The sequence below is a fragment of the Diplotaxodon limnothrissa genome, linkage group LG2, assembly GCF_057381915.1.
Source record: "Diplotaxodon limnothrissa isolate DT_005_m linkage group LG2, D_limnothrissa_male_GT1.1, whole genome shotgun sequence".
Classification (NCBI taxonomy): Eukaryota; Metazoa; Chordata; class Actinopteri; order Cichliformes; family Cichlidae; genus Diplotaxodon; species Diplotaxodon limnothrissa.
In genome coordinates, this window is record NC_140597.1 from 23,182,781 (window position 1) to 23,203,147 (window position 20,367).

The following is a 20,367-nucleotide window of genomic DNA, read 5'->3' on the forward strand; positions in this document are numbered from 1 at the left end:
TATAGTTCCTTGATGTAGGGACATTTTTATGTTATTATCTATTTATTTGAATCACTGAACTACATTGAGGACACTGACGTCTATTTAAAGTTCTGTACCTTGATTTTTTTCTTTCTGTAGGCACAGACTTGTTACTCATTACCACTTTAGATGTAAATATATTGATGCAAGTGTGTTCTATTTTAATGCATCAGTTAGTGCAATCAGTGGCCTTCATTAGCAGAACTTTATTTTGAACGTTGTGAGAATGATAGGTCATTAGCAGAGAGCTCATCTGTCTGTTGTTTTCATTAGAACGTGCTGCGGACGATCAGACTTCAGCACCACCTCACTACCTGAGCTTCACTTTTTAATCTGAATGCATCATTGAGAAAATAAAACCCTCTTACTGCAGATTGACAACACATTTAATTGATGTTACTTGGGGCAAAGCTGCGTTAATAAGACACTGTTGGTATCAGAAATCTTCTGGTTATTGTTTAGCTCTGTAATTGTCCTTTTTTTTGCTTAGAAAATGTATTTTGATAATTTGTATTTATCTTGGATTTGGACACAGAAAGAATGTTTTATTAAATTCTCCTGACAGTGGAAAGTTTGTGTTTGCTCAAATGAAATCTAGGTGGATTTGTGACTTTATAGGAAACTGGTCTGACAACTTTAAAAAAAAAAAAAGTGTGCTGTGGAAACTTGGAGTCTGCATTGCAGATGGAGTGCATTATGAGAGGAGTTTCAGCAAAGGAGCCATCTTTTATCCAAGGAAATGTGCAAAAAAACGTTGTTTTTTTTATTTATTTTTTTATAGATTTGATAGATCAGGAAGACACTTTGAGTTTTTTGTTGTTGTTGTAATAACACATAATTAATAATGTATTAATTCAGCAGATTATTGTCATACATTTTGGTCCATAGGTTTGTGGACAATGAGACCTCTTTTGTAATGTTGTAGCACCATGTACCATCATAGTGGATTTTAAAAACAATCAAGTTGTGATTGATGGTCGGCCTCCATCTTTAATTCAAGGAGTTTAACAACAGTTTTAAATGAAATTTGTAGCAATTACAAACTTTTCATTCAACGTCCCCATTTTCAGATGCTCAAATGTGATTGGACAAACTAGCATCCTTTTAAATATAGGGACTGTATTTAATACTTTAATGGAAATCAATGACTCTTTGTCTCTGGAACCTATAAACCAAATGCTGTGTTTCCTCCCTTGAGATGCTCTGGTAGGCTTTTACTACAGCTGCTTTTTTGGCGATCTGCGCCTTCAGTTTTGTTTCCTTTGGCCTCCTTCGTGCTCTGTAGGCCTCCTATTGAGAGCCTCAGGCAACAACTACCAAATCCAAGTTCAACACTTGGAATTAACTCCAGGTCTTTTCTCTGCTTAATCTGGGATGAAATAACGAGTGAACAGGCCTCTCCTGGCAATTAATTTGATGTCTTTTCCAATTACTTTAAAATGAAAAGGGCATCCTTTGTATACAAATGGCCGTAATTCAAGAAGCTGACTGAAATCAACACTTGTTTCTAAAAGAGGTCAAATGAAATAGAATTCAATGGGGAAATTACCATTGACTCTTTTGTTTTGTGACTTCAATAATTATTTTACTAATGATGTTAAGGTCTCAGTCACTAGTTTCAAATTTTAATGAATACAATATGATGTTCATCTTGTAAATTATGGTCCCATTAGGCTGCAGCCACACAGGGAGCAATTGGATTTTCGCCCATCGCTGTGAAGCCGGCATTACAGACTCTGGCTGCCTAAACCTTTAATATATTTACTACCAGGTTATATATCAGTCAGCAATACCCTGTGCTCTTATTGGTAGTTGCTTCAATCACTCCCCTCAAAGTAGACTCAGATTTATCTTGGGATCCACCCACTTGGTGTCGGGTTTTTTAACCTCATAGTCACTGAGTGTTGACTTTTTACCTCGGCACTGTGAATTGCTTCCAGCACGAACGCAGCTTTAGAGTCATAAAGGGGCACAAAGCAGGATATTGTTTATTGCAGACCTACTTTGTGTCTGACCCTGTGAAAGTGCAGTGTCCATCATTTTCTTATTCAGATTTAATCCACCTCTTGCTCCTCACATCCTGTTTCAAAAAGTTAGGATGGTGTTATAGCGTTCTTCATCTTTTATATACATCCTTTGAGCTGGATTTTAAAAAATAAATACGCAACCTTTGTGGTCATAAATGAAAAAACATGGTCGACGCACATTTGTTTTGGTTTGATGTGCTAGTGCTCAAGCTGTGACCTCCAGAAGTTCTGAATGATCCCTCACTGTACCATTTCAAAAATGTATGACTGGTTATGGCTGTATTTTACATTAGCAAGGCAGATATTGGATTGCACATTGAATTTCCACTAGCTGCAGTTTTCTCAATTATGAATCAGCGTTCAGCCGCTGTAACCTTTAACTGTGTTATGACACATCTATTCTGTGGGAACGTTCTGTGTAAGTCAGAAATTACAGTGCAAACCAAGCAGGTACTGTTCTAAAGAAGTTTCATTGGACGTAACTGTATAGGCTTTTACTTACTGCTTGTCAGAGAACAAAAAACAACATTGTAAAATTCTAATGTGTGGTTTTAAGACACAGTTAATGTGGGATTAACATTTGATAAGATGAATTAATTTTTTCCAGCGGGTTTGAAAAGTACTCGCCTTTGAGAAGAAGACTATTATTTTTTTTGGACATTTTTTTGGGACATTTATCGCTAACTAGCAGATTTAAACAAGGCCGATATCCTTGATAGCTTTGTGGCATTATCCCAAATAGCTATGAGCTTAATACAGCAAAACCCGTGTCTTGTTGCAAATCCATCTCCTTTTAATATGAAATGGATAATTCCCAGGCTTATTTCATTGTGTCCAATTACAAAATTAGATCATAGCTGTGGGGTTTGTCTCATGCTTCAGTATGTGGCTCTCCCATTTCACCACACATGTGATTTGCTTTGTTCATTTTTGAATATATCACGCACCAGTTTAGTTCATCATTGTAACCTGAAAACTTCACTTCAATGACAATCTGGGAAAATACTCCCACTCTCTGTTTGTATACTTGAAAGCTCAGGATAGGAAGCCAAGTATCAACTTAAGTGTCTGACAAGCTTCAAGAAATGACAACCACAAATCGTATAATAATGATATTTTTTCTTTCAATTTGTTCATTTTCTGGTTTCTGATTTAGGCTTCTGTTTATAGTGATCCACAAACAGTCAAAGTAAAAGTTGTCCGTTTTGACACATTTGGGCTTTTACTTTGAAGACAAACCTTCTTCCGTTTGTGTTATCCACTTACCTCCTAGTTGGCAAGTATTTGCAGACACAAATCTAAAACCTCAGATAGCTGTTACCACCGGCTAGTAACCAAAGTTATTGTTTTGGTTGGTACAATTTTGGTGCATGTAATTGCCAGCTTGACCTCTTTCAATCAGAAATTAATAGCAGACAGTTATACCACAATTTTATTGCATTCTTTACGCCCTAAGTCCCTTTAAAAAAAGCAGCTGACTGCAAGTGGTTGCAGACTGGTCCCCATCTTCAAATCATTTGGACGCGAGATCGCACAACTAATGTTTCCCTTGGACGGCTGTAGCATAGCCAGATAGATTGTAGATTCAGGTTGATAGATAGAGCAAAAAAATCACTGTGGGTAACAAATATTTTCAAAACAAAATCAAAATTGTTTGGGCCAAAAACATGCCAGTTATTATTTCACCATCAGCCATTGCACCAGCTGTGTCTTTTTTACTCTTTGCCCTTTTGCCCTGTCTTCTCAGCGGGAATGGAGAAACCAGGAGTGGTGGAGCAGGTTGACCTAACCCCAACCCTGGCCTTAGGCCTTGGCCTGCCCATATCTCAGAACAGCGTTGGCCGCGTGATCCAGAGTGTCTTGGAGGAAACCTCACTGCGAGACCAGCTGCGCTTCCTGCATCTCAATGGCCACCAGCTCAGCTGCTTGCTCAAAGACAGCATATCCGACTATGAGAAAGGTTGGTTGCAGATTCACTGTGTTCCTCCTCTGGACTCGTTAAAAGCCAAGACCTTGTTTGACAGGTACTCTCATCATTATGCTGTATTGTTTCCTGGCTGGTGATGGTGTCAGTAGCTACTTTTTTTTTTCATTGCACACAGCAGCGTAAGTATGCCAAATAATTTAAGGCATAGTTATTCCAAAATTAAGATATGGAACTTTTTCTTCACCTCATGTCAGTTAGAACTCTGTTGAAGCTGGAACATCCATGAATTCCCATCATTCCCTATTCCTCAGCCTTCTCCTAAACTATTAAAGTTAAGGGAGGCATACTTTAAATTTAAAAGAAAAAAGTCCAGCTAATGTCGTAATTCCACAAAGTGAAAGTCATTTATAATGTCGCCTGCTACTTGCATCGAACCTATTCATTGCTTAAAGCTGCACGTTTAAATATTCCCATGTTAACAGTGAGTAAGGATAATGTGAAAAGGGATGTTTCTAGTGACGGACTAATGGAGACCTATACTGTCTTTATACATAATCACAGATTAAGAACTGAGCTAAAAGAAGAGTAAACACCAACATGAGTCTGCTAATTCTATTGCAAGTAGTAAAATAAGCTGTTGAGCTAACATATGTGAACTGATGCTAACACTGTCATTATTGCATTTAAATTACAGTTTAATTTGCAGTCCGCTCAGTTTTGTGCGTATAACAGTTGTGACAGATGGTACAGACTTAAGATGGCTCAAAAGGGATTTACTTTGAGTCTGTCTCTGTGTTTTGGCATCAAAGCGTTTTCTTAGATGGTTTAACCTGAAGCAGTTTGATTAAAGTGAAGGCAGCATCGCATCATCTAACAAGCTCAAAAGATTCTACTTAATTAAGGCTATAATCCTGAGCAAAAATGCAGACTTGATAATTTATATATTTCAACATGTGTCAGATGAAACTGAACCAATTCAAACAGGCGGTTTTACTAGGCACTAATGGGCCTTAATGGTGTTTAGCAGATGTTAAAAAAATATTCTTCTTACAGTTAGAAAATCCTCTAAATGTCTGTGATTACAGTGAGTTTTAAGTTCCTGGTTGTCAAAGATAAACCCACTGTGACTTTGCAGACATACCATATGGCACTAAAAGCTTTACAATGATATAAGAGTTTGAGACAAAAAAAGCACTAACCTTTGCCAAACATTAGATACTAGTCAGTTTGTTGTCGTGGGAACGTTTCCAACTCCCACAACTTAGTCTATGCTCTGATCTTCAACATGCATTGTGCATGCATTTGCATCTCTGCAAATGCATGCACATATTCACACATGGCTTTGCTCCCTACTTGCATCTCGGGGTCACGCAGTTTGTCTGAGTTATCCATCTTTGAGTCTGTTCCCCACCCTTCTTGTCTGTCTCCCACTCTTTCTCTTGCCGTCTTTCACTTTCAGAAGCATTCGATACACCAACAGCAGCAATTACCGTCAGTCAGAAGTAATTTATCTTATCTTTTTAAAGTATCCCAAAGAGGCAGAGATAGAACTACATAAATAATTTGACACATAGCATTTTCTTATTTAGAAGTTGTTTTCCCTAAATGTTTTTGCTGACTAAGTTGTATTCTAAGCATGCTATCCTAGAGAAAATGTTGTGAGCAAAGGGGGGGGGGGAGTCGAGAAAAGCATAACACATTTGAGTTTCAGATGATGTCTTTACTTTTTTCATTTTGGGAGTTGACTGGATGGAAGTTAATAGTCCATCATACTATTAACTTCCATGAAGCTGAGTAACTAATGGTACAAATATAGCAGGTTTATAAAATTTGGGCAATAGCACAATGCTTCTGCTTTATTCAAAATGGTTCACAAAAGTACTGGATTAACTTATTTTAAAATGCACTGTGATGTGTGAATGTTCACTTACCGTATTTTCCGCACTATAAGGCGCACTTAAAATCCTTTAATTTTCTCAAAAATCGACAGTGCATCTTATGTATGAATTCTGGTTGTGCTTACTGACCTCAAACCGATTTTATGTGGTACACGGCGCTCAAAACTCTGTCAAAAAATGTTTTAGTACGACTTTGCTAAGCTACAAAGCTAAGCTAATAAAGCTAAGCATTACGGCTACCGTAGTCAGGAGCCTTGCAGAGGAATCTGGGTCCAAAACTGCTTCATGTCCCAAAGTCAAACGAACACTGCAGCATCACTGAGAGTTAAAAACTGTCTAAATTCTTTCATCTTTAATAAAATGATCAGCATTGCTGCTTTACCAGGTGTAACAATTAAGTTTAACATCCAGGCATCCATGAAAACAGAATTTATTAAATTTAATGGAGTTAGAAGTTAGCAGGAAGTTAGCTCGCTAGCTTCCACCTAAATATGATATAGCATGTTCTGACTGAGAGATTTCTGAAACAAATGAAAACGTACAGCTCTGCTATCACTTCCAACATAAATGAAGACAAAAAACTAAACAGCAGTGACGTTTGTAGGGTTACTGAAGTTGCACTAGCTGGGATATAATAATGTGCTACGTGATCGCTAGCGACACAGCTATGCTAGCATAATATAAACACAGTGAAGCTGGAGGATGAACGCTAACTTTTTTCCGCTCGATAAAAGTTACCATGAGGGTTCCTGATGGTTAGGGACAAAAATCCATCCACAATTCCAAGGTTAGTCATTAATATACTGCAACAGCATGGGAATAGAGCAGCTGCGAGAGAATTCCACATTAATGAATCAAAGGTACAGAAGTGGAGGAAGTAAGAAGAATGAGTTGAGTAAAGTTTGATTTATCTGACTGTTTTGTTCCGCTTAATGCGCCTTATGGTCCGACAGATACGGTACTTACTGTATGGACCTGACTGTTTAAGGACAACACTACTATTTAATAACTCCATCACTTTCAATAACATATATGCACAACTGATTGATGTGTTGTGATATAATTTTGCATAGCAACTCAACTGAATCCTAGATGAAGATTACTTTACACCCCACACAGTAGGTGTAAAAGAATATTAATGCCACAAAATTAATAACTCATGGTCATGATGTAGTCCAAAAGTTAACCCAAGGTTTATCAATCTAGCTAAAAGCACGTTCCCATGCAAGGGCTTCAGTTAGCAGGATCTATAGCAGAGCAACTGATTTTATAAAGTAAGAAACTATCATATTAAAGCACATAATATAGACTGAGAACAACACAGGCTCTGCAGCTGTGTAAGTGTAAATTTAGACCATGTACAAATAGGTTCTTAAAATTGTAAATCAATGTTTTGCTAAAAAAAATTAGGACAGGATTGTAAATCCACATAAGAATCCATATATCCTACTGATCATCATTAGAGACAGACCTAAGACTTCAGATGCTATTAAAAAAACTTTAGACTCTTGCACTCTGCACACAAAGGTAGCGTAATCTGCTTGAGTAGGAAAACAAGTAGGTTTCCAGCATAATTTACTGAGCGATGTACACTAGTAAAGAATAACCTGCTTTTGTGTATAAAGCAGCATTATCCCAGAAGTTACCTGCATGACCCCAAATCCTGCTTCGTGGTGCGGGCTTCTGGTGTCTAGCAGTTCAGAACATCACTGGAGCTTGCGAGAAAACACCAAATAGGTTACTCTTCCACTTTAGAATAAAAGCATGTCCATAGGAAGTTGCTGTCCATAGTAGGGCTGTTCGATATAACGATATATATCGGATGACGATATAAAAACATTGTACACTATTGTTTGTTTCGTGGTGTCGCAAAATAAACTGTTTACGGTAATATTTTTTCATTGTTTTGATGGTCACTGTAGTGGATATATTAATTTCTTAAAGTTCTCTCTTTCTCTTATATTTAATATAACCACACTACGGACGGACAAGCGCCTGTTTTTAGGCGTCATGTGCTAAAAAATAAACCTTAGTCTCAAACATTAAAACAGGCTTTTCCCTGCAGCACGCCGTATAATAAATACTCACAAAGAAAACTTCAGTCGTTATAACTTATGTCATGCATCGGTTAAAACACTCGACTCCAGGTACACGACACCCAGCAGGAAACACTTCACGCAAGTCGAGCTGCCCGAGATTCACAGAATTTACAGAAAATGTTACATTTTTGTGATTTTATATATCGTTATCGGACGATAGATGTCTTATATTGGGATATGAGATTTTGGTCATATTGCACAGCTCTAGTCGATAGGGTACTCCTGTGCAGCAACTCCTGATGATGTGAATTGATTATAGTAAGTGCTTTCATTTCTAAATTTAAATGATTGATGCTTTGTTTTCCAAAGACATTTCTTTTGTTTTAACAGCGATTACTAATGCACTTTGGATCCTTTGCATTTCTTTGCATTAGATGACTTTTCTCTCCACTAAACTGCTTGAAGACCACCCTCTGGAACCTGTAATTACCGGCTATAGTTATCACTATAGGCTGTGATAAGATGAAGTCTTAAGTTCTCCAGCATACTCTTACAAATTTCAAAAATTAAAATAAAATACAGTTAAATTAAATTGTTGCTGTCTTTCAGTGATTAAAAACCCCTGTTGTGCTTACCCTTGTATTCTATATTCTGTGAACAGACTAAGAATTAATTATGCAATTTCTATGCATTACTAACTCATGGCCACTTATGGCCTTGCAATAGTTTTTTCCACCCAGTGTCACCAGAGAGGTTCTGCAGTGGTTTTAATTATCATCTTTCTTTTCTTCTATCACATCATTGAAATAACTCTGAAATGTCAAATCTGAAAAACAGGTTATTAGATTTGTGATCTCTTAAATTTAAGGACCGTTATCAGATCACAGCTTTGCACAAAATATTTGGGTTGCCCTACTGGTCAACCCATGTACTGGAGGCTGTGTCCTCATCTCAGTGGACTGAGTGTGACTCAGCTCCAGGCCTTTAAGGCCCCAATCACACAAGCCTAGAGACTGGTCGGCAGACATCTGCTAACCCCCAGTCATTGGAGTTTGCTGGTAGACACTGTGGAACTGATTGCTAAGGCCTAGAAGAACTAAGGCCTAGAGACATGTCAGTAACTCCCTGGTAAACACTGGTCGCAAGAGAAGACTATGTTATTCCACAACTAGTTGGTGAGTGGTTGCTGGCAGTTGCTACAGTGTAGAAATAAGTATATAAGCTTCCTCCGAAGGGTGGCTGGCCTCTCCCTTAGAGAACCACCTCAACTGAATCCTTTCGATGTAGAGGAGCAGCGGCTCCACTCTGAGCCCCTCCCGGATGACTGAACTTCTTTGGGTATCTGACAAGGATGCCTCCTGGACGCCTCCGGGGTGAGGTGTTCCGGGCGTGTCCCACCGGGAGGAGGCCCCAGGGCAGACCCAGGACACGCTGGAGAGATTATATCTCTCGGCTGGCCTGGGAACGCCTTGGTGTTCCCCCGGACAAGCTGAAGGAGGTGGTTGGGGAAAGGGATGTCTGGGCTTCTCTGCTTAGGCTGCTGCCCCCACGACCCGGCCCCCTTTCTTGCAATTGCTTTTTGTTGCCAGCAGGTTGCTTTAGTCTCACTGTGGGTCTGCAAACACTCGCCAACTACTTACTAAGTGATAGTGAAACTGTGAAAATGTGTGATGCAAACTGGAAACAGAGACCTTTTGGCTTCAGCGTAAAAGTTGTGCCTTACCGTTTCATTCAGCAGACTTTAAAATGCGCAGCTACAAGCCGGAGACTAAATGCTGACAAGTTGCCATCCTCCATGTAAACTATGGGTGATGACAGCAATATGCTACAGACAGGATCTCCCTACTTGCGGGGGGTTCTACTAATTATCAGAGGTTTCCTGGGGTTGCCAACCAATCTCTAGGCCTGTGTAAAGATTTAAACCTATTTATGTTATGATAGCCCTTGTGCACTTTGTATACAAATGTGCCCATGTAAAAAAACAGATGTGGTGAACCGAAGCAAACTTCTACATGAAGTAAATGCAGCATTTTCAAAACGACTACTATTTCCTGTAACATAAAAAAACACTCGGCACTGGCAGCAGTTTTTCCACTTTATTTTGGTCCCTGGTTTCCATAGAGATGGGATGAAATGGAAATTATCTCAGCAGACCTACATTTGGATATGTTGCCTTTTTTTGTATTCGTCCACTTGGGTAATCATGAAGCTGTTATGCAAAAGGATGTAATAGTTGTCACTGCTGGGAAATTCGCTGGGGATGTTATTTTAAGTAGCATGCCTGTTGGACATTTGTTAGGGTCGAATCTTTACTGGGCGTGTGAGGAGTTGCTTAGGAGAAATCCGCCTTCTGTCCGTTTCTGATTTCAGTATTCAATGAGGTTTCATCAGGAAGACAAAAAAGTAGCTCATTGGAGAAAAAACTTAGCAAGGATTTATAATGCTCGGCCACTCTCAGCTTCAGTCTGGTGCACTAAGTTAAATATTTTATGATATTTTTTTTTGGGGGGGGGGGGGGGGGTGTTCTCTGTTTTTGCAGTCACATTTATTAGAGTTACAGTAGACTTAACCTGCAACTTTATAAAGTTCAGCTGTGGCGATACAAACTTTAGAAACTCTCTCTGCCTCACTCTCTCTCTGTCTGCTTTGCTTCAATCTTCATATTGTGTTTTCGTTTGTTTGTGTGTGTGTGCGTGCGTGCGTGCGTGCGTGCGTGCGTGCGTGCGTGTAACCTCAGGCGTCTTGCAGAGCCATTAACCAATCCCTGTACTTTTAGACAGATGAAACATGACCAGGGCCATTGATATTGCATGATTCATGCCTGTGGCTTAAAGTTCTGATATTTCAACCAACCCTTCTGTCTGGCAAAGCCACAGTGACTATTTATCATCTCTGCCTATGCTGCTGAGATAGGTGATTTGTTTTTAGTAGTGTGTGTGTGTTTCACTGAAGTATACCACAACTCTACACAAGCCTACACGTTGCTTCGTCCTTGAACAGGCTGAAGTAAAATGAAAGGGAGCATAATTTCATCTGTAAACATGTGAATGAGTCACAGCTTGTCATAGTTAGCATCTTGATAAATTGTACATTGCTTTGCTCCAAACTAAATGGTTTTACCACAGGCGTATTGTTTTCAATTTAGCGAACGTTATTGACACAAGAACGCGGGAAAAAGAAAATGATGAAATTTAATAGGTTCCTATTTCTGAAAAACAGAATTCAACATCAATGATTGATGAACTCATAAATAGTTTCATTGCTAAGAAAACAAGCAGTTGGAATATGTCTGCATTTTCTTTTGGCTAAATTACAACAGGGTAGGCAGCAATATGAAACCTTTTCTTCACATTTGTCATGGATCAGTTTGGGGTTTTAATGAGCTCGTAGTAAAAATACTCCGCAAGCTGTACCAGTGCTTGCTGTGGCTTAACATTGTAATTAATTAATATGTTAGCATATGGGGAAAAATTGGTCATTATTATGAGGAAATAATACCCACAGTTAGCGAATGGTTTATCCTATAACATTAGGAATATTTCATTTAGGTCACCGAGATCCAGGCAGCAAAGTTTTTCTCCTCTAAATAAAAGCTAAAACTTAGTTTTTGTATTTTAGAAGGTTTGTCCTGATTAATCACATGGCAGCAAACCAAGAAATTATGTGAGAATCAAACTGTAAACCTAATGAAATTCCTCATAAACTGTTAAAAAATCAGGTGCTATAAATGTCCTCCTCACTCACTCCCTCCCTCCTGAAATTCAGATTGCAGTAGCTGGAGCATTGCAAATAATAGTGCTTTAAAACATGCTCCCTTCCACTTCTCTCCACTCCAGAGGTGGGATTTGAGCAGTTTCGTGTGGCAGAAAAGGCTCACGGAAACTGGATGAAGCTTTACCTGGAAGGAAACACCTCCGAGGTGCTGACCAACGTGGGCAAAAAGGTCCTGAGGCAGTATCTGGAGGCCCTAGCTGCCATGAGCGCTGCTCTGAGCAAACAGCTGGGCAAGTATGACATGTACTCCATGATTGCAGGCATGGTGTTTGTCTTTCAGGTAAGGACCGAATCATCATATTTTTTTTATCTGCACTCGTAATAGTTTGGTGTGCTGCTTATCAGCTTTAGAGTGTGGGAGTGAGGTGCACGGCAACAAAAAGTAAAAACTAAACCCTCACCAGGTGTCATGCTTTCTTTTTGATAGTGGAAATATTTGTGACAATGAAGCCGTCCTAAGATAGATTTACTTTAGAGGGGGGTCTATTGTGTTTATCTTGTACTGGGCCTTGCTACAACCCATTAGTTCATCCACTGTCTGTTTTGGTTCTTTTAGGTCCTCTTCCATTAAGGCCACTGACCCTTTAAGCCGGCTTTCTTCTTAGGGATATTAGGGATATCCCCTTCTACTGATGTCAGTGATAGCCATGAAACTGTCTGAAATGAGCGTTTATAGCTGAGCTTTTAGCTCACACACACTGAATTCTTTATTTTAGAGAGAAGAGACTTTCTCCTGGCAACCTTTCTAAACAAGACCTACTCATTCAATCTTTTTCTTATTGTACTATTATGAACTTCAACATTTAACAGTTTGAGCTCTTGGGCTTTTTGCAGTTTCTCTGAACATTGCACAGTCTGATCTCCACGTGGGAATAATCTTTCTCACTGTAGAATGATGTTTGGAAATGGCCTTATAACCCTTTGCAGATGGATGGAGAGCAACAGTTGGGTCTCTGAGACCACTGCTGTGGCTTTGCTGTTTGGCATTGTGTTAACACACATCTAAAAGCTCCAGACCATCAAACTTTATAGAGGTGCTCCCTTTACTGAAAAAATTTTTGATTATCAGTACACGGCTGCTATTTACTCTTTTAAGGAAGCAGTAAGGATGCACTTAGTTTTTCACATACTGCTTGTAAATTTGGGCTCACTTTTGCTTAAATATATAATGACCCCTGTCCAGGGTGTACCGAGCCTCTCACCCCATGACAGCTGGGATAGGCTACCCCCCTGCGACCCTGAATTAGATAAGCAGATGGATGGATGTAATGAAACAGTGTAATTTATCATTTGCTGTTTTTCATCCAAGGTTGTATTTACCTAATTTTCAGACCTACTGAGGACCAGATGATTTTTAATCTGTCCTGATCTGTAAAACCTTTTTAGCACGACTGCATAAAAAATAAATAAATAAGAGAAAAGCATCATAAGTCTCTTTCAATTAGAAAATCAGTTAAACGTGTACATGCATGCATTATGTTTGTTATTAAATTGCTCTTCACTGTTCACATAAATTGGGGAGGTTATAAAACTGGAGATTACAATGATTGCATCAGATTTGTAAAAGACTTTTTCTCTCCTCTCTGTCTCTCCTGGCCTTTAAGCTCCTGTTGGTCTTACTGCTGGCTATGCCTGAAGCCCTCAGCAGTGCCGCAGCAGTGGACCTCCCCATCCTCTCGGCCCTGCTCTCCCTGCCTTTTTACCTTTTGTGCCTACTTCTTGCCTCAGTGCACGTCTTGGTGTGCACATCTGCTGGGAGCTCCTGTTACTTCTGCAGCCTCTCCTGGGGTCTCGTGTTTGCTGCCGTTGCCTTCTCCTCAGCAATGTTTTGTATTCTGGTCTCTATAGCAACACGAAGACTCCCCCTGGGTGCAAAGATTCATGGGAAGGTGAGTAAGTGCAGTGAAACACGGGTAGATATTGTAACAGATGTTAGCCCTCAGAGAGCCATACTTACATACAGTGGATCCGCATGTAAAGCATGAATGCACAAGCTAACGCGCTAACCCATTCTGCTGCTCTCTGATTGCTTTAAAGGGACACTGAGGATAAAAGACTGAGTGTTAGTGAATCCATCTATCTCTCTAGAAACCTCGCTGCTTGTTAAACAGATTTGTGTTGTTGTATTTGAATTTTTCACTTCCTGTAGGTAGAGAAACGTTACCTAAGTGACTTTTGAAATTTATTTGAGAGAAAACCTGCTAAATCTACTGGAGCGGCATGCTCTTGTCTGTTGTGCATTCACTTAGTGATTTAGTTTGCAGAGTCTTTAAGGATGTAGATTTAAATCATTTGAGTGCTTCTCAACAGTCTCAGAAAAAAGTTTTAGTGTATTTTCACTTTGACAAGTAAAAAAAGATTCTGCCAAAAAGTGGCTTAAAAGAAGTGTCTGAGTAAGTGCCTCTTAGTCAATTTAAAACTGCAGACAACAATTGTATGCTTCAGAGATTGTGAAGAGCTGCAATAATTACTCTTTGATTACTCTGCAGTATCACACAAGAAAACAAGTGAGCAATAGTAGTGCGTTTAAGCAAATGATATTGTGTTGTTGTTGTGAGTCAGGCACTCGGAGTGACGGTGAGAGTAGCAGAAAGGCAACACAAACAATATTTTTGGACACAGCAGTGATCACATAATCATGACTTCTGACATGCCAGAAGTTTGTGGTGTTGGTGTGTTTACCCTGTGTTTTCTTACCCTGTGTGTGAAACATTTCCATGCTACACAGAAATAATTATTCAAATTGAAGCATTGTTGTAGCAGTATTGTCTGCATTGTCAGGTGGTGGGGTTTATAGGTAGGTCCATTAGTTCTTGTGCAGTGACACATTTTTTGTGGCATGACCGCAGTGGGATTTAAGTTAACCAATCAAGGTGCAAGTGCAGCTCTTCAACTTTAATTCAGGAAGTTTAATAAAAGTGTATTTTCTGATAGTTCTTAAGTGCAACCAGAAGTTTGCACTCTGTTGTCTCCATTCACGAAAGTGTCTCTTGTGGACCTTGACAATGATGCAGCTACCTCTTTGAGCGTTCTTGAATTATTTTCATCTTCTGTGGTCTTTGAAGGTGTTTGGTGCTCCTGAGCTGCTGAGCTGGCCTTTTCAGGAATATACCAGATTGTTGATTTGGCCTGTCAGTGCGCCCCAGGGTGGCTGTGGCTACAATGTAGCTTGCCATCACCAGTGTGTGAATGTGTGTGTGAATGGGTGGATGACTGGATATGTAAAGCGCTTTGGGGTCCTTAGGGACTAGTAAAGCGCTATATAAATACAGGCCATTTACCATTTTTCCAATTTTTTCATTTTTCAAATGGCTTTATGTCTTTGTTTGTTTTTAAATGGTTTTTCAGACTACTTGCCTCCTTCCCTTGCATCAGCCTCTCTTTTGAACACAACTACCAAATACAGGTTCACTTGTACAACACTTGGAATCAATTCCAGTTTTCTTTGAATGTTTTTTTTATGGAATAACGAGGGAACAGGCCTCCCCTTGACATAAAACTTTCATATAAAATCAATTGTCGAAGTACTCATGAGCCTTTGAAAACGGGGTGCTGTGTATAAAAACGTATGTTATTCCTCAACAGTAAATTCTGCACTTCTGTTAAAGCTTGTAAATGAAAACTCAAAATCTGATCTTCAAACACAACTTAATTTTTTGATTTTAAATCCACTGTGCTCATGTATAGAGGCAACATTAGAAACATGTCTCCAAAAACAGCAGTTAGCTTGCTAACAAGGCTAAAAAGCACAGCCATACATGACATCATAAACATACAAAACTCTGAAGTGCGTTATATATTCCAACTGCCCCCCATTAATTATTTAAAAGATGACAAAACAAATTAAAAACACTTATTTGATTCATGTACACATATAAGACCTGACTGGAGAAGTCAATCCATGTAATGTACAATTGCTGCATATTATCACTTTTTAATGTATGCCTCTTTATTGCCAAAAACTTGGCTCCGAGGGTGGGAAAGTGGAGCTGTTTCTGCATAATAAAGTTACGTTAAAAAAAGTTACACTAGTATATAAATGTCTTATAAAATATTATATGAGTGGATGCATCAGTAGACTGTGGTTCTATTAGGCGAGTAGATGCCGTTTCTCAACATACTGTCCAGTTTATTGGAAGAAGAGTTGCTGACTGTGCCGATAAAACTGCGAACTCTGTAAATAAAACAGACACTAACACAGTGGACAGATGGGGTGTCGAGTCTGACTAACAATTAAAATAGTAAATTAGAAGATATGCACTGCCAGGATCCTTTAGGAGAATGACGTAAAAACATCACTCAGGTAGTTTAAAGACAGTCAGGATTTTTACTTGTTGTGAATCTGAATTGAAAATGAAGAAAACTAAAGATGGTCCATCATTTGGACTCTAACTGCTGGTGCAGTTAGAAGATAAGTGGTGTATTTGTTAAGCCTTAACGATAACGCACTCTTGGCGGTGCTATCAAAGGTTTTGGGTAGTTTAAATTTGTTTCAGTAATTTTCTCTTTCCATCACTGCAATGTTAAATTGTCCTTCAACAAACTGAAGTAATTCCCAGCAATATGTTGAAGTAAGTTATCAATCATAGAAAGGTTGAAGTGGTTCTTCAGTGAAAAATGGAAGCTTTGAGTCATAAGTGCTTGTTTAAAGGGCTTTAACAGTAGCTTCCCTTTGCTGCTGCAACTCTTTGCTCATTATTAATTTATCTGTAAAGGTTACATCTCATTTGCCTTCTGGGAACTCTTGAGAAAGTGCTGATGTAGCAAAAAAAAGTCAGAAGAATCCACTTGGGTCATTAGGCTGGGAGAGGAAATGAACTCTCCGACTCGACACACTGGAAGATGTGGAGGATTTCGTACAGTACTGGAGGTGTTTCTTCTCTGGCTCCAGTGACCGTGAAAAGACTGTTTTCTTTTGAGTCTTACAAATGTCATAGTGAAGAAAAAAACTGTGCTCATAGTTCAGTTGGCAGGTAATGATGATGACCTGTGATGACAAATGTGCTTTTGTACCAGCAGCAGATTTTTGTGAAATTACCAGACTTTGGTCAGAAAAATCAAACAGACAAACTGTTGAAGCTCAACTCATGTAGAAACAAAAATGTCAAAGAGCTGTTTTCAGCCACTGAACTGAAATTCTGCAGGATTCATGAAACGTCCTTCCTGCCAAGTACCTTGAAAGGCTGTGTGAGCATGTGCCCAGTGGAGAATGCACTTATAAAAGCAAAGCTTGATCACAACAAACACCAAAGCAGTGTCGTTTCTTTGGCTGCTGAAAGTCATTCATAAATCGAAAGCACTGCTGTATGTACAGCAAACTCAAAGTACAGTATTTAGATGGTTTCAGAGTGGATGAAAACAAACACAAATATTTGCTGCTGATTATAGCTGCAACCAATAATGGATTTTGTTCTCTTTTTTTAGCCTGGAGGTATTTCCTTCTTAATTGAATTATTGTTGAGTTTATTAAATGCCAGTGAAAGGTGAATTTCCAACACAAAAACTCAAAGATGTGAGATTTGAAGTGATATGAAACAGAAAAAGCAACAAATCCCGAGACTTGAAGCTGAAAATAATTTGGCATTTAGCTTTGATAGATGACTTTAATGTTTCAGATCTTTTCAGGTTGTTTTGTAATGGATTGTTTTTTTCAACTGGTGAAGGATCACGGCACTGGATTCTGCTTGACAGACCCACAAATTTTAAATTAAATGTAAATTTGTAAACAGGTCCATAGTTGCCCACCATTACAATCATGGATTTGTGAAGCCTGCAAATCAAAATCAGTCATAAGAAGCAGGGGGTGGAGCTAAAAGAGAAATCGAAGAGCAGTACATGCTCATGCAGGATTGGCAGAAGACCATGTAAACTGGACGGACCGCCAACGTTAACGAGAGGGCATTCGCTCAAGTCACTTTGCTATTACAAAAAAACCCAAAACACTATGCACAATTGCAAGCACACATGCACAGTACACACTGTTTGACTCTCACAGGGAACACAACATGAGCATCATGTTATATTCAGTAAGAAGTCAAACTGGCATTTCAATTTCTAAAGACTTAAAAAAAAGTGGTTACTGAAGTCATACATGAAGGGAGCTGGAGGGTCATTCACCCAACGACTTTGATAATAATCTGATATCATTTCAGCCACAAGAGTCGCCACCTGCTGGCCATTAGATAGAATCCAGGTTAAAGACCTGGAAGCTAAGTCAGTCTTTCATACACATTATAATCAATGTCAGGTATTAAATCATTCTACAGATATATTGAAATGTTTAACTATTCATAGAACAACTGTGTTGAGCTTCCATAATTTGGCTTCCTGTTGATGTTGAAATTGATTTTAAATGTTATTGATTCCTTTAAAAGCTACATATGGATTTAGTCCTGCTGCTACTCTAGAGTGTATATAAAAGTGCCGTTGTGTATCATGCCATGTTTTATTTCTCGTTCCAAAAGTGGTGATTAAGCGCTTACAATCATGGCCCATCTCTACAGCCAAGATCTTTTTAATAACCTGTGGGAGGAAATGCAGTTAGTGGACTCTGTGTCCTCAAAGTCATGACTGACAAACTCATTTTGATACTGAGATTAAATAATAAAGCTGCTTTATTGTTAAACTGTATTTGTATCAAAGGATTACATTGATGAATTCCCAGGAGTCCCTGAATATTTGTCAGACAAGAGGAAATCTGCTCAAAATTACAAACCTTTGGACAGATTTCACACAAAAGTGTGTTTGAAGCTACTACCAGATGGTAGCATGTAGTGCTGGAAAATGTGACAAATAATCCTAAGGCACAATAATGTTGTATACTTTCAGGAATCCATTTGGATCTAAGTGCAGAGCTGTGTCTGGTTAGACTTGACAAATAACTGCTTTGGGGAAACTGTCCAAAACATATATTCACTCTCTGTCCTCATTAGTTTCAGTGCAAGGTGGAAACGAAAAGAAAAACTTGCTGCTCCAGCAAAAATGTGATGAGAATTCCATTTAAGTGAGTTTTAATGACCCAAAGGTGAGGTCATTTTAAAAAAGTAGTTCTGTACAAGAGCTGTAAAGACGTGTGAAATACCTGCAATGTGTATCATGTTCATGCATTCGCCTATCAAGCGATGACTCCCAGTTCGATCCCAGGAGGAGACACTGATTCTGTTGGGGTTGCGTCAGGAAAAGCATCCGGCGTTAAAAAATAAATAAAAAAATCTGCCAACTCAGACATGCGGCGCTACCTGCTGTGGGAGACCCCTTGTGGGAGACCCCTTGTGGGTAAGAGAACAGCCAAAAGTGGCTTATATTTTTCCAACAACCAAAAAAAGGCTAAGAATCCCTTAATAAATGATTCTATTGAGTCTCTCATGACTTTTGTAAGGAGCTTACTCTAGTCTGTCACCAGCACAAGAGTTTAATATGATTTCTTATTATGCCTGAGTGGAAAAAGTCATATTTTAAATGGCAGAGCTCGGAAGTCAGTCTGAGTCAGTATTACCATTTCACAGCTGCGTGATGGAAAGGCAGGTTCAGCTGGCAGAATATGATAAATCAAACACACATACTGGACACATTGGTTTCACAGGAAAAGTGATGTTAAGTGGCATAGATGCAACGGTGGCATCAAAGACCCTCCAATAATTTTAGGCTAGAAAGACTAAAAGGTCATTTGCTACATCAGTAGCTGTGCTTTGTCATGAAAAGGCCTTTGGCAGGGCAGAGCAATATTCTACTTCAGCACATTAGGCTTCAGGTCAAGTCCTGATTTATGTTCTACTCTACATGGAGCCCTCAGCATGGTCAGAGAATATTTATGCATTATTTAGAATGATCTGCTCAAGTCAATAGACGACCATATCGTAGTTCACTTCATGGTTCATGTGAAGATGAAAAACCCTCATGTGTTTGTTTAATGTAAGACCACACCCATAACCCTAGCATTAGTAAATAAAAACAGCCCTGTGAAGCCCTCTTAATTAACTGGTTTCTTTTAAATGTATAAACTAAAACTTCCTTTTTACAAGTAGGGCTGCCACAAACGATTATTTTGATAGTCGACTAGTCACCGATTATTTTTGCGATTAGTCGACTAATCAGATCATCATCCATTGGACGTAAAACTACAGCTTATTGCACCAGCAGCATCTGCTCTTATATAACTATCATTAGCTTACAGCTTTAAGTGTTTAAGGTCTGTGCTAACTAAAAATAAAGACAAGATGATAGTTTATTAAATTTTAATGAAATTTGCAGATTGTTTCGGTGAAGTTTAATAAACTCCTTGCTATCTAAAATATAACAGGACACCGGAGTATATTCTGGAGCATCTCACACTTCTGATAATCAGTTGTCTGCTTGACGTTTATTCAGCTGTGTAAAAACTATAACTTTAATCTCAGACAAACTGATTTACTCAGGAACAAATAAAATACTAAAAAAAAAAAAGCCAAACAATAACATTTTAAGTTATCTAAGTGACTCATATATATTTAACCTGAGTAGCGAAAGACGGTGGTGGGTTTGAAAACGATTTGCGGGGAGTCCGGTGTTCTCACAGCGCTAGTGAGCCTAGCCCCCGGCTCGCTAACGAGCTAGTGGGTAACAGATGTCTCCGAAAACGTCGGAGCGCTTTTGAAAATATGTGGTGTCCTGATAAACTGAGCAGATATTTGAGGTTTACACAG

At 38.9% G+C, this 20,367-nt stretch overlaps 1 protein-coding gene across 1 annotated transcript in view; it reads left to right on the plus strand.

Annotated features, from left to right (window-relative positions):
- The window catches only part of pigg (phosphatidylinositol glycan anchor biosynthesis class G (EMM blood group)), an 84,570-nt gene that overhangs the window by 19,437 nt on the left and 44,766 nt on the right, over positions 1-20,367 (plus strand). The window contains exons 6-8 of the mRNA XM_085368375.1: positions 3,796-4,008; positions 11,749-11,966; positions 13,291-13,575. Of these exons, the coding sequence (XP_085224501.1) occupies positions 3,796-4,008; positions 11,749-11,966; positions 13,291-13,575 (716 nt within the window). The remainder of the gene's footprint in view (positions 1-3,795; positions 4,009-11,748; positions 11,967-13,290; positions 13,576-20,367) is intronic.